This window comes from Apium graveolens, chromosome 5, assembly GCF_009905375.1.
Source record: "Apium graveolens cultivar Ventura chromosome 5, ASM990537v1, whole genome shotgun sequence".
In the NCBI taxonomy this organism is placed as follows: domain Eukaryota; kingdom Viridiplantae; phylum Streptophyta; class Magnoliopsida; order Apiales; family Apiaceae; genus Apium; species Apium graveolens.
In genome coordinates, this window is record NC_133651.1 from 188,376,067 (window position 1) to 188,391,148 (window position 15,082).

At 36.0% G+C, this 15,082-nt stretch overlaps 3 protein-coding genes across 3 annotated transcripts; 1 reads left to right on the forward strand and 2 right to left on the reverse strand.

Moving 5' to 3' along the window:
- Window positions 1-729: 729 nt before the first annotated feature.
- LOC141660533 (F-box protein At1g30790-like) lies at window positions 730-1,517 on the reverse strand. Its single transcript, XM_074467526.1, has 2 exons — window positions 1,460-1,517; window positions 730-1,373 (listed from the first exon to the last, which is right to left on the reverse strand). The coding sequence occupies exons 1-2, from the start codon at window positions 1,515-1,517 to the stop codon at window positions 730-732; spliced, it is 702 nt and encodes a 233-aa protein (XP_074323627.1).
- Window positions 1,518-2,687: 1,170 nt separating this feature from the next.
- LOC141660534 (F-box/kelch-repeat protein At3g23880-like) lies at window positions 2,688-3,884 on the reverse strand. The gene has a single exon (XM_074467527.1). It carries the CDS (start codon window positions 3,882-3,884, stop codon window positions 2,688-2,690), a length of 1,197 nt encoding a protein of 398 aa, XP_074323628.1.
- Window positions 3,885-8,147: 4,263 nt separating this feature from the next.
- Window positions 8,148-8,564, forward strand: LOC141660535 (uncharacterized). Its single transcript, XM_074467528.1, has one exon. It carries the CDS (start codon window positions 8,148-8,150, stop codon window positions 8,562-8,564), a length of 417 nt encoding a protein of 138 aa, XP_074323629.1.
- Window positions 8,565-15,082: the final 6,518 nt, after the last annotated feature.

The window sequence follows — 15,082 nt, forward strand, 5'->3', positions numbered from 1 at the left end:
ATTGGATTAACTAGTTGACCAATGTGATTGTAATATTTCATCAAACAAGTCGGGAGAGTGCGGAGTGCATGCTTGTTTGAGTTTATTATGATTTTCAGTATTGGCGGGGTTGGTGTTAATGTGAAAATACATGTCTTTTAGACACAACCGCATATCTCAAGGGACGTGTCTTAGGACATGTTTTTTGGACATATATGGATGTGTCTTAGGACATGTCTTTTGGACACCTATATAATACTTGCAACAGATTTGGTCATCTATATAGAAAAAAATAAAAGGTTGATTGTTGAATTCACACAAATACACAAAATACATCATTCTCTGTTCTTATATTCCGATTTTATCCGGTTGAAAAGTTTGGATAACCACCAAATTGTTTAAATCTAAAATTGTTTGTCAACACTTCAGAATAATCCAAGTTTTCCTCAACTTTTCTACAACATCATTCAATGTCCACGGGCGAATAATACCATCAAATAGATCGTCTCCGAAATCATTATAGGTAACCACGGCAATAGAATCCTTCAACTCCGTGATGTGGGTCTGAAAATATTCTGCTTCTGCATTAAGAATCTTCAGCACATTATCAGGGTAATAGTTATAATCAAACACGTACTTTTTTAAATCAAGTGTCATGAGACCACGCAACCATGTGCGGTACAAGTGCCCATTCAAACAGACATCCAAATTATTGTAATATGGTATTTTCATGGTGTTAGGCCCAAGCTCTCACCAAACACTCATCATGTTTGTAAAATACACCTTCGCGCCATAGAGCCCCTCGCCCAATGTTACAACCTTGAAATCAACTGACATTGGATCGAAACCAAAGCCGAAGGATGATGAATGTGTATCCTTGTTCTCCCGTGTGCTAGGTAGGGGAAGGAGCTTGGATTGTTTAGTTGCAGGGTTCCAAAGATATTTCTCATGATTTTGGCACATATAAGTACCCATGAGAAACTTAGATCTGGCAGGGTCCTTAGAAATAAGAACGCATATAATATCATTAAAAGTACCAACAAGGAACAACTTGGGAACATATGTGAAGTGATCTTCAGAGCATGGACGAGAAAGATCAAAGCCAGTTCGACAAGAATGGAGGCGGAGGAGAGCAAGTGAGTCATCATTTCCTTCGAGGCAGTTGACGATGAAAGAGTCTTCATTTTCTGGGCTTGTGATGGCGCGACTGTACTGCAAATTATTGAAAGTTGGATTTGAAATTATCGAGAGCCAGGTTTTGGACACTGCCCTTATTTCGAGTAGACATTTTACAGTGAGCCTTGATAGAATGTCCATGACCACATCCTCTGTCAAACTGTCACCGCTGAAGGTAAACGGGGAACGGTCTTCTTCTTGATCTGCCATTATGGAATCTAGAAAAGTAATTTGATTTAATCTATGAGAAATGAAAAGTGTCCTTACATTTATACAGGTTGGTGTAGAGTTCTTTATCTCCTACCGAAAGTCAACTGAACTTCAATGCCAACGGACTGAGTTTGTCTATTCTTAACAGCCATGTCCGCTCGGAAGACTTAATTCAAACAAGTGGTTAAGATTTCTTAGAAAATATAGACAATAGAGCATTTGAATTTGTGTATAAAATCGTGCAATGCACAAGTGTTGTGCGTTTTAAAAACTCCACCTGCTGAAGTACAGCGCATAAATTTTTGCATCTCTGCGCATCAAAGAAGACAACATGTTACCAGATAATCATGCCGATTAGATTTACCATCTCCGATTAGATTTACCATCTCCAAAATTGATGTATGCACTAGGCTTTTTCGAGAAATTTGAACTCGTGGCCTTGCCACTCGATCATTACATGACGCCAAACTAGTCTTCATGTCTATTCTATTTTTCATTAAGCTAAACCAACATGAAGGGCTAAAACTAGGCGATGTTACTTTTTAACCATACATGGAAGTAATTCCAAAATTAATATGTTCCTTACCCAGACCAATTAATCCTTGGGAGTTAGTTGGGTAGTTCTACAAGCATTATGTTCACCCACCTTCCCGAATTTTCTTACCAAGCTAGTCCAGTGCAAAGTTCAGATGCAAAATGGAGTTCAACCAATTCATAAGTATTCCAGTAGCATCCTAAAAAAGGCAAAGTTAAAAATGATTTCACATACTGTATTTGAAGGAAGTTTGACTGAAATCACTACAGTAGTATTATGTCGACGTGTAGTAGAGATTGAAAGGTGAATTACATAGGTAGTTTAAAACCTGTGTAAGAGCCATAGATTTGCATTGTCACTCCCCATGTCTTGTACAAAATAATACATAGTTTATCAGAAAGTTTATCCTCACGAGTCGAATATTTTGATACTCAAACTTGGTTCAATGAACTGCACGAGCTACTCAAGCTCAGCTCAAATATTTCCCGGTAGAATACAAGTATTTTATGAGTCAAATGGCTCGCTTAGTTTGACTCGTTACTCCCCTAACCTTTACATATGGTAAATGCCACAGGAATAATGATCCAAGCAAGAGTTGTCATGACCTAAATTATGCAGCAAACACTGCCAAACTTATAATATAAACACTAGACAAAGTTATCATTGAAAAGAATTAGATGAATTAGATGATATATTAGATGCTAGAAAAAGGATCATCACAAGACCATGGTCAGAAAAGAGTAATACAAGAATAACTTTCTGTATCCTAGCTAATTATCATGGGCATTCAGTTGATCTGCTCGGATCCTCTGATTGAAACTAGGCTCTCCTTGTACTCGAAAATTTCATGTAAATGAATTTTGATTGAGACTTTTTTGGTCTCTTCACTGCCTAAGTTATACAAGTACAAGTTATGACCGTAGTCTTTCACTATAATGTTATCACTACCGTTGAAGTAGCTATAGACCGTATTTATTCCGTGCAACACAATACTTGACAATGGAGACCAAGAGCCCTTTATTCCAGCAGGAAGGCATGCGTCATCCAGACTCCAAAAGTGAATCGTAGTATCGTATGCATCGTTCGAATAAAAGGTAATCACGGCAATTGAACCCTTAAACTCTGTGATGCGCGACTCAAAATAGTTGACTTCTGTGTCAGTGGTCTTTTGCACATTAGAAGGGAAGTCAATATCAAAATCAAACACCTCCTTGTTCAAATCGAATGTCATCAAGCCACACGACCTTGTCATCAAGCCACGCGACCATGTGCAATATAAAAATCCATTCAAGCAGACATCAAAACTAATGAACATCGGGATTTTCATGGCATTAGTCTCAAGCTCTCGCCAAGCGTTTGTGTTTGTAGAATACATCTCCGCACGAATCAACCCTCGGTGGAATGCTACAACTCTCACAACCTTGAAATCATTTGAAATCGGATCAAAACCAAACCCAAAGGAGAATGAATAAATATCATGAGATTGCCGTATTGTATATACAGGAAGGAGCTTGGATTGTCTAGTTGCAGGGTTCCAAAGATAGGTCTCATGGTTTTGGTACATGTAAGACCCCCTGTCAAAGTTGTCTGTTGCAGGATAATTGGACACAACGACACAAACAATGCCATTATGAGAACCAACAAGGAACAACTTGGGAACAAAGGGGAAGTGAAGTTGAGAGTAAGGACGGTGGAGACCAATGCCAATTCGACAAGGATTGAAGTGTAGGAGAGAAATTGAGTCCTCGTTTCCATCAAGGTAGTGAACAATGAAGGAATCACTGTTTTCAGTGCTAGTGATCGAACGATAGTTGTGTAAAGAGATAAATATAGGATTTGAAATTACGGAAAGCCAGGTCCTGGAAACAGCTCTGATTCGGAATAAACATTTCACTGGAAGCCTTGATAAAATGTCCATGATCAGATCCTCCGGAAGACTGTCAGCAGAGAAGGTAACCAGGGAACAGTCTTCTGGATCCGTCATTGATCTGATTTCAATCAAAGAGAGAAATGACAAGTCTTCTGACCTTGATACAAGTTGGATCAAGTTTCAACCATAATTTAGTGGCTAGATTTAAAGAGAGTCCAATTGTCTTCTACCTTGAAGGTAGAACAGTGTATGGGGTGACTTTTCTCTTTGTTTATTATTTTAAATTAAATATTTCGTTCAATTGAAACACCTGCAACTTGTACGTAACTGATGATGTACTATCACAAAAAATTAGAAGCATGTGTATTGAGTCTTTGTTTAATGCACCGGCATCTCTACCAACCAGCAACTGCAACATATACAGTAAAAAGCCTGTATCGTCTTGTCCTTTCCATTCACTATCTCCAACCTCCAAGGCTCCTGCATTTTCATTGCGTAGTAAGTTGACATTTTACTAAAGCGTCGAAAATTTGAAAAATACCAACAGAATAAGCTAAACATTTGTCTAGATAATTTGACATTTTTTTAGCTCACATCGAAGATTTAACCTTGCCCCGTTTGGGATCAGATAAAAAGAACCATGAAGGTGGGACTGGTTATTTTTGTTTAGGTTTTTAGCCTTTTGCACATTTGCGAGCAAGTAAAAATAATGACTACAGGGCCTACTTCAGATTTTAAAACCAATGTCAGCATGCCATATAACCATGTGCAGTACACAAACCTGTTTAAGCAAACATCGAACACAAGTAACTCGGGAATTCATAAGTAGTTATTAAAATTATTGTCAATTTAATAATAATCTACGGGGTCACGCAGAAAGAACCTTGAAATAGATAAAATTTAAATTATATAATTAATTTTTTTTTATTTATGATATTAACTAAGTATGACTTAATTACTTAAACTAATTCTGAAATAAGTTGTTAATTAGTTAAGTGTGACTTAATTAAATAATAAATTGGGATTTCAGATTAGTATGAATTATAATTAGATTATAATTATAAAACTCATTCTTCTCTCTTTATATAAACTCTTTGAGGGCTGATTTACATAAAAGGATATATGGTTTACAAAACCATAGTCGTTCAAGGGAAAAGAGGAAAAGAAGTAGAGATAGAGTTTTTGGGTGCTAGTACACATCAATACTTCGGGAAAAGCGTTCGTGTGGATACCGTAGAGCGTAGATCGTGAGAGTGGGATACATGGTGATTCAACAAGTTTTGGAACTCCATTAATTCTTCAATTAATGAACTCTTAAAACTTCTTTAATGTAAAGTTTCTTACTACGAATTAAATATCTAATTTTCTCATGGATCCTAAGTAGGGTTTCAATTTTACTATAGTATTAATTTAATTTTACATCGTTTCTGTTGCGTTTATGTGCTCGAAACCCTTCAGTGGCATCAGAGCTACTTGTGAAGGTATTTAATTCGTTTATGTGTTTAATCAATTTTGATATACAAGCATGTACGTGATTTGCCATGTTTTGATGTTGATACAATATGTTTGTATATGTATGGTTTGAATATACGATATTCATGTGAGTTGTATATGATAATTATATACTCTGTATGTATACTGATATATACATGATTTATGTTTGTTCTTTTTATGAGAATCGTATTAGATACGGATTCTGAATCAGATATTGCAGATTCTCTGAAATCTGGGTCTGATGTCCGATTTTCGCGAACGAATAACCTATTGGATAGGAAATCGAGCGTCTGAACAAAACTGATAGCTAATGTTATTAGCGACTCGTATGTAAGGCGTTTGACGTCGTTTACTACCTGTGAACAGCGATTTTATATTTTTAGAATTTGATTCTGATTTTTCTAATTGTTTGCATATTTTATTTTTATGATTAGATCATGATGGGTATGATATGTAAAGATCAGATTATGTGTTCTAACATGTTCTTATGTGTTAATTGAGCATGGTGGATGGTTATGACTTATGACCTTAGTTTAATAGTTTTGGTTTTTTAAATACGACTTGCATGTCGTTTGATCTTGTAATTATAAATCTCGAATGTAACTGGAGTTCTTCTTGTAAGTTAATTAGATTAGTTTTTATATTTCATTCTTGTAATGTACATGAAGATATGAAGATTTAAAATCAAGGAAGGGTAATCTCATATGGAGGTCATCCAAGGAAGCAATATAAGGAAGAGACAAATCAAGAAAAAAACATGTAATAGTTAGCTTGTATTTATTTTCCAACTTAGATTGACCTAGATATTTATTATTAGCTTGATGAAGATCACATAGGATGAAACCATAACTAACCACATTTACTTTATTGTACTTTACATATATATGCTCAAATGATGAATGTATGTGTAGAGTAGTTTATTGATGCATGCTTAATTAGATTAAGAATGTATGTATTAGATATGACACTCATGCCATGCTTACTAAATAAGATAAAATCTGTAACATTCAATATTTTAAAATGAACAAACGATTATGAGATTCTCGTGTTTATGAAACAAGAAATAAAATACTAATCTTTTTTATTTCCGACATGGGGCGATTTTGTCAAAAGCGAGTTCACTGAACTTGTAAGGTTGTTGGTTTTAAGCGAAACCGTCGTGACTCCCTCACTACTGGGAATTCAAACCATTAAAGAATATTGATTTGAAGTATTTTATTCAAGGAAAAAATGGGAATCTTTTTATGATGGGATCATGATCATTTTAAAATTAACAAAGCCCTAAAGTTAATATTAAGTTGATCAGATGCCTTCTAATGAGTCCAATGCGTTAACCCCTGGATTGATAGCTACCCATCACTCTAAAAAGATAAAACTTTAATCAATTATATTCAATACAACTTTTAAAGTTTGATTTAATGAGTGCAATCAATTTTGTAAGACTTAAATACCCTATTTTTAGCTATAAATACCCCTCATTTCCCCCTTATATTCTACATCTAGTTTTACCCTAATTTTAGTAGTAACCTCTCTTTTCAATTTCTAGATCTAGTTTTCATTTCTTTTGTAGTAGTTCTCAAGTTCTTGTAAACATTCTATTCAATTAATGTCATTCAAGTATTTTTATTACATTTTATCCTCTACTTTTATGTCTTGTTATTTTAATATTTGGGTATGATATCTTTTAAAATTTCATAATTTTTATACTTGGAAAAAATGAAAGGAGCCCTCTAAAATTATCTAGGACTATCAGTCAACAAATAATTCATTCACTGAATTGGAAAGACTAAAAAAGTAGCTTGAAGAATACAAGATCAAGGGCCAAGATTCAATGAACAAAGGATGGTCACAGGCCTACAAGATTCTACATAAATTTGTTAACTTCGGAAAATGAAATAGACAAGGTTGCTTTAGAAAATGGTTTATTACATTTTAGTGCAAGTTTTGTAAACCCGTGCTGCTAGGCTATAAAGCGCACGAGTCCTTAGTTTACTAGTAACAAACATATCTGGAAAAATCTTCTAATCTCTCTCAATATTGAAGCTGAGTTCTTATTTTCTAAGAACACGTATTTATAGTAAGACAAAGTTAATTAATACAATTAAGTGAGTTTTTGGATATTATATTTTGTGTGTTTACTGCTAATTATTATATCTCTATAATTCTTAACTGTTTTGTTCATCCACAATCCAAACAGTTTTAAAAGTGAAGTAAAATCCAAGAAATACAGTCACCCCCCTCTATGTTACATTTCATTGTACTCAATATCTAACACGTGTTTATTGTCTTGTTTATGCGAAATACTTGGGTTAGGAACGATTCATCTAGATTATTAAGACCAATCGAGTTGTCTTCTTCTTCTTCTTCGGATTCCGAACCAATAGAAATGCCCGAACCGATAGTGAACATGAATGTGTCTCTTAAAGACCGATGTTACCCCGCTCGTTCCGGTCAACCCTCATGTATTACTCTTCCTCCTGTTGAGGTTAATAATTTCGAGATCAAAGTTCATCATATTAGTATGTTACCTAAATTTACCGAGAATGAGGGTGAAGATCCGTATCCTTTCATTCATGAATTCGAGGAGGTTTGAGCCTTACAAAAATTCCAACAATTAACCCAGGATTCCATTGGGCTTAGACTAATCAATTTTGCTCTTAAAGAAAATGCTAAAAAATGGTAATATAGCCTACCGGTTGATTCAATTTCAACTTGGGAGAGATTCGTCATCATTTTTCTAAAAAAATATTTTCCAAACCAGAAGACTACGAGACTTACAAATGAGATAAACCAATTTCATCACAAGAAAAATGAGTCTTTTTGGAAATATTTTGATAGATTTAAGAACCTTTTGTCTCAATGTCCCCGCCATGGAATAGAAAAATGGAGCTTTGTAAGATTGTCTACGGGGCCTTAGATAGTTCAACAACCGCATTGTTAGAGTCTATGTGCCAAGGTAAATTAATGGAAAAAGATGGGGATCAATGTTGGGAGTTTTTCGAGGAATCAACGGAAAAGACCATGTTGTGGGAGTCTAATAGGGATCTTGATAAGCAAAATGAAACACTCAGTTCATTAGCTAATAAAGGCTTCTATTTAGTTGGTAATTCTGTAGCAATCGAAGCTAAGTTAGCTACTCTCACTAGAAGGCTAGAAGCTTTAGAAATCACTAGTGCCCCTTCACAAGTGTCTATGTGTGCAAATCCTAATTCTTCTAATAATGGGGTTCCGAATTATCACTACGTCAAACAAATCAACGTTATGTTTCAACCAACATCTAGGAATGACCCTTTGTTGTGAATATGTTGTGCACTTGATGATCACTTAAACAAAACATCTAAGTAGGTTTTACTTACTGAAATTATGTAGCACTCGACGGATAAGAATTATAGTCCCGACGGATAACTCATTATAGTCCCGATGGATGATTAACTTATTATCCATCGAGTGAGTAGCTTATGTAACAATAAATTTGTAGCACAGTGATGTATGCACCTTTGTATAGAATCTGTAGTAGCATATAAGTCATGTTGACTTTAACTAGATATGCAGAATAGGTTGATTAATTGTACATAAGTAATGTCTTGTAATTCTGTATAAGTGAAATGAAGTCAAGTGCCAAAATAGCTGCCGACGGATGATTAACAGAGCCATCGACGGATGATCAAATGGCTATCAACGGATGTTTAACATAGCTATCGACGGATGATCAATTAAGTCTTCGACGGATGATCTGAAAGTCGACGGATGATCATATCAAGAATTCAAACATCAGTTGAACAGTGAAAGCTGACACACAGCCGTCGAGTTGTATACAAACACATTATGGAAGCCCATTAACTGGGTAATGGATGACGAAAAGCAGCAAAGATTAAGACTGTTAGATTTTATATTTGTTCAGTCTTTTTGACTTTATAATCTTGGTATTATATAAACCAAGAGAGTAGCAAATAGAAAAATAACTGAGATAGCTGAGAAACACAAAAATAGAGAAATCTTTGTAAGCATAATCTTTAGCATTTTCTGTATTCTCAGCAGTTCTATTTTGTAAGCAGCTATGAGCATTTCTGCACACAGAGTCCTCTCGATATATCATATATATCTCTGGTGGAATTGTTTAAATCCACCAGAAAGTTTTTAAAGACTCTTATTTTTAATTACTTATGTTTTGATTCATTTAAGTTTACATTCCGCATTGTGCTAATCAAAACAAATATATCTATAATCGAGTTGGACATTTTTATTTCAAGAAAAATGTTCAAGAATTCCATTCAACCCCCCTTCTGTAATTCTTGCTACATTGTTAAGGGACTAACAATTGGTATCATAGCAAGCTCTTAATCTACAAAGAGTTTAAAGATCAAAACAATTCAGCAAGATGAACAAGAAAGATGTTGGAGTCAAGATTCCTTTTCTTGATAAAGATAATTACCATCATTGGAAGGTAAAGATGCATCTTCACATTCTATCTCAAGATGAGGCCTATGTGGACTGCATAGAAAGAGGCCCTCATATTCCAATGAGAGCTGCAACAGGAAATGAGCCATCTGTTCCAAAGCCAAGGCATGAATGGTCTGATCCTGACATTGAACAAGTCAGGAAAGATAAAAAGGCCATGAACATTCTGTTCAATGGTGTTGATGCAGACATGTTTGATAGCATCATCAACTGCAAGACTACCAAGGAAGTTTGGGACACAATACAGATAATCTGTGATGGTACTGAGCAAGTAAGAGAAAATAAAATGCAGCTCCTGATTAAGCAATATGAGCATTTTCACAATGAAGAAAGTGAGTCACTCACTGACATTTTTAGTAGATTTCAAAAACTACTAAATGCTCTTAAGTTGCATGGAAGAGTCTATCAGACTAAAGACTCCAATCTGAAATTTCTCAGATCTCTTCCAAAGGAATGGAAACCAATGACAGTCTCATTGAGAAACTCACAAGATTATAAGGAGTTTACTTTAGAGAGACTGTATGGCATTCTGAAAACTTAGCTTGAGATAGAGCAGGATGAAAGAATGGAGAGAGGAAAGAAGAAAGGAGGATCCATTGCTCTAGTTGCTGATCTGGAAAAGGAGAAAGAAGTGAAGATGGAAGCTGTGGAATCAACTTCAAAGGTCTGTGAAAGCAAGGGTAAGGGGCTAGCTGCAGAAAGTGAAGATTCATTGAGCCAAGATGACATGGAGGACATTGATGAACACCTAGCATTCCTTTCAAGAAGATTTTCCAAGCTCAAGTTCAAAAAGAACTTTGGAGCAGCCAAGCCAAATAGAAACATGGTGGATAAGTCAAAATTCAAGTGTTTCAAATGTGGCTTGGCAGGGCATTTTGCAAATGAGTGTAGAAAGTCAGATTCCAGTAAGAAAAGGTTTGAGTCTGTAGATTACAAGCAAAAATACTTTGATCTACTCAAACAAAAGGAAAGGGCTTTTATTACACAAGAGAATGACTGGGAAGCTGATGGTTTGGATGAAGATGAAGATGTCAGCTATGTCAATCTAGCCCTAATGGCCAAGTCTGATGAAATAGAGACAAGTTCCTCAAGCAATCAGGTAATCACTACAAACCTTGCATATTTATCTAAAGCTGAGTGTAATGATGCCATAAATGACATGTCTACAGAATTGTATAATTTGCGTGTTACACTTAAGTCTCTCACTAAAGAAAATGCTAAAATCAAAGAAAACAACTTGTTTTAAGTGAGAGGAATAATGTGCTTGAATCTCAGTTTGTTGAGTTTGAGAAACTAAAAATTGAGTGTAAGATTGCCAAGGAGGAATTAACTGAGTCCTTGAAAAAGGAAGAAATTTTGAAGAAGCAGCTCGAGCGTGAACAAAAGGTGATTAAAGCATGGAAAACATCAAGGGATGTTCATGCTCAAATCACCAAGGTTCAAAGAATTGAGTCTTTTTGTGATGAAGCCTGGAAAAAGAATAAGGAGAAACTAGAACCTATTTTGGTAGATGGGTTGCTGACAGATGTAGACTCGACGGATGATGAGGACTATCCGTCGGATAACAAAAAGTGTTATCCGTCGAATGATAAAAATCCTCATCCGTCGGCTGTAAGCAAACCCATTAGCAAAGCCAAATTAATCAAGCTAAATAAAAAGTATGGGTCTGTTTCCAAGAACTTTGTTTCAGGAGAGTCAAGTCAAGCTAAGAAAGGGAAAAAGGCTAATATTGGTCACATGACTGTCAAACAGTTAAGTGACAGACTTGAGAAGATAGAGGTAAAAACAGAGACTAAAAAGAAAAACAATAGGAATGGTAAAGTAGGGATTAACAAACACAATAACTACACACCTGATAAATATGCCCCCAGAAAAATCTGTGTCAAGTGTGGTAGTGTAAATCATTTGTCTGTTAATTGCAAATCTGCCATGCCTACTACCATGTCTGTTCATCCTTAATTTCCTAACATGAATGCCATGCCTCCCATGCTTGTTAATGCTATGCCTACACAGAATATGAATGCACAGTTTGCTAATATGCCATTTGCACCTAATCCATACTATGCTGCATACAATATGCCTCAAATGCCATTTAGCATGCCTTACTTGAATAATATGTTTACTCCAAGCATGCCATTTCCTATTAGCCATAACATGCATGATAATTCTGTTACATTTAGTGGTTTCAAAGGTACAACCCAATTGACTAAGGAAGAATCTGAAATTCCTAAGTCAAATGAGATAAGACCTAAGAAACAGAAGAAGAAAGCTAACAAGGCAGGACCCAAGGAAACTTGGGTACCAAAATCAACTTGATTTGATTTTGATGTGTGCAGGGAAATATAAAGAATCTTTGGTACTTGGATAGTGGTTGTTCAAGACACATGACTGGTGATTCTACCCTGCTCACAGAGTTTAAGGAGAGAGCTGGCCCAAGTATTACTTTTGGAGATGACAGCAAGGGTTATACTGTGCGATATGGCTTGATTTCAAAGGATAATGTCATTATTGAAGAGGTTGCCTTAGTGGATTGTCTCAAACACAATCTGTTGAGTATCAGCCAGCTTTGTGACAAAGGCAACTCAGTAAGCTTCAACAAAGAAGCCTGTGTTGTGACTAATAATCAAAACAACAAAGTGGTTCTCACTGGTGTGAGAAGAGGAAATGTGTATATAGCTGACTTCAACTCAACTAAAGCAGAATCTGTAACTTGTCTTCTCAGTAAAGCAAGTCAAGATGAAAGTTGGCTATGGCACAAGAAGCTATCCCATTTAAATTTCAAGACCATGAATGAGCTGGTAAAAAAGAGCTAGTTAGAGGCATTCCTCTAGTAGAGTTTACAAAGGATGGACTGTGTGATGCCTGCCAAAAAGGGAAGCAGATCAAAGCATCATTCAGGAAGAAACTTGATTCAACAATTGAAGAGCCTCTACAACTGCTTCACATGGATTTGTTTGGACCAGTCAATGTATTGTCAATGTCAAAGAAAAGATTTTGCCTAGTAATTGTAGATGATTTCTCAAAGTTCTCTTGGACATATTTCCTAAAGTCTAAAGATGAGGCTAGTGAAATCATCATCAATCACATAAGGCAAGTTAACAATCATCCTGATTTCAAAGTAAGAAGAATCAGGAGTGACAATGGAACTGAGTTCAAGAACCATGTCATGAGAGCATTTTGTGAAGAAAATGGGATCTTGCATGAGTTTTCAGCAGCAAGGACTCCACAACAGAATGGAGTAGTTGAAAGAAAGAATAGATCTCTTATTGAAGCTGCAAGGACAATGCTTGAAGAATCAAAATTACCAACATATTTCTGGGCTGAAGCTGTAAACACTGCATGCTACACTCAGAACATCTCTCTGATTAATCAAGCAAGATGCATGGCACATTATCAATTGTTCAAGAACAAGAAGCCAACTCTAAACTTTCTTCATATCTTTGGTTGTAAATGCTATATTCTGAGAAATCAAACTGATCAAAATGGGAAGTTTGATGCTAAAGCAGATGAAGGAATTTTTGTTGGATATGCTGTTGGTAAAGCATATAGATTCTACAATCTAAGAACCAACATTGTTGTGGAATCCATACATGTTGTGTTTGATGATAAAAAGATTGAAGGACTGAAAGATGGAGATTACCATGAGAGCCTCAAATTCGACAATGTTGAGATAGTTAGTGATGAAAGTGATGATGAGAGTGATCAAGAAACAGTGTCTAAGGATAATGCAGACAAATCTACCACAAATGAAGCACAAAACTCAACATCCGTCGAGTTGCAAAATGCTTCATCCGTCGGAAGGCAATCTGTGTTATCCGTTGGTAGACAACCTGCCTCATCCGTCGGTACTCAAGATTCACCATCCGTCGGGTTATCAAAAGGAGTAGGAAGTCAAGGCAGATCACCCATAGAAAGTACCCCTTTCTCAAATCAAAGATCCACAAACTCAGGGGGAGTTTCTAGCAATCATAAATCAATCACACATCAAGACAACATTGAGGTCTCTTCATCTAGAGCTAATCTACCTCAACCAAGGAAATGGAAAAAAGATCGCCCCTTTGAACTAATTATTGGTGATGTTTCTTCTAGAGTTCAAACCAGGAGAGCAACTCAAGAAGAATGTCTATACAACAGCTTTCTGTCAAAGGAAGAACCAAAGAAGGTAGAAGAAGCCTTGTTAGATCCTGATTGGATTTTAGCTATGCAGGAGGAGCTAAACCAATTTGAAAGGAATAAAGTCTGGAAGCTAGTACCCAAGCCTAAAGGAAAGAATCTAATAGACACCAAATGGGTATTCAGAAACAAGATGGATGAAAATGGCATAGTAGTAAGGAACAAAGCCAAATTGGTTGCTAAGGGCTATTGCCAGCAAGAGGGAATAGATTTTGATGAAACCTTTGCTCCTGTTGCAAGACTTGAAGCCATCAGAATCTTCTTAGCCTATGTAGCCCATGCCAATTTCAAGGTCTATCAAATGGACGTCAAAAGTGCCTTTCTGAATGGGGATTTGGAGGAAGAAGTGTATGTTAGTCAACCTCCTGGCTTTGAAGATCCAAATTTCCCAGAGTATGTCTATTATCTATTGAAAGCACTTTATGGACTGAAGCAAGCACCTAGAGCCTGGTATGACACTTTATCAAAGTTCCTTTCGGAAAATCACTTCACAAGAGGTACTGTAGATAAAACTTTATGTTTCAGAAATGTTAATGGCTCTAGCATACTTGTCCAAATTTATGTAGATGACATTATTTTTGGCTCTACAGATGAGAAACTTTGTAAAAAGTTTGCCAAACTAATGCAAAGTAAGTATGAAATGAGCATGATGGGAGAACTAACCTACTTTCTTGGTTTACAAGTTAAACAAGTTAGTAATAGAATATTCATTAGTCAAACTAAATATATTTTTGATCTTTTAAAGAAGTCTGATCTAATGAATTGCACATCTGCAAAAACTCCCATGGCCACTGGCACTAAGCTTGAATTAAACACTACTGAAAAGTCTGTGGATATTTCAAGCTATAGAGGCATGGTTGGCTCACTTTTTTACTTACCAGCTAGTAGGCCAGATATAATGTTTGCTACATGTTTATGTGCTAGATTTCAGGCTGATCCTAGAGAGTCTCACTTAATAGCTATTAAGAGAATTTTCAGATATCTCAAGGGAACACCAAAACTTGGCATTTAGTATCCAAGAGATTCTGGTTTTGATCTAACTGGTTATTCAGATGCAGACTATGCAGGTTGCAGAATTGACAGAAAAAGCACAACAGGAACTTGTCAATTTCTAGGAAACAAGCTTGTGTCCTGGTTCAGTAAAAAGCAAGATTCAGTTTCTACCTCTACAGCTGAAGCTGAATATA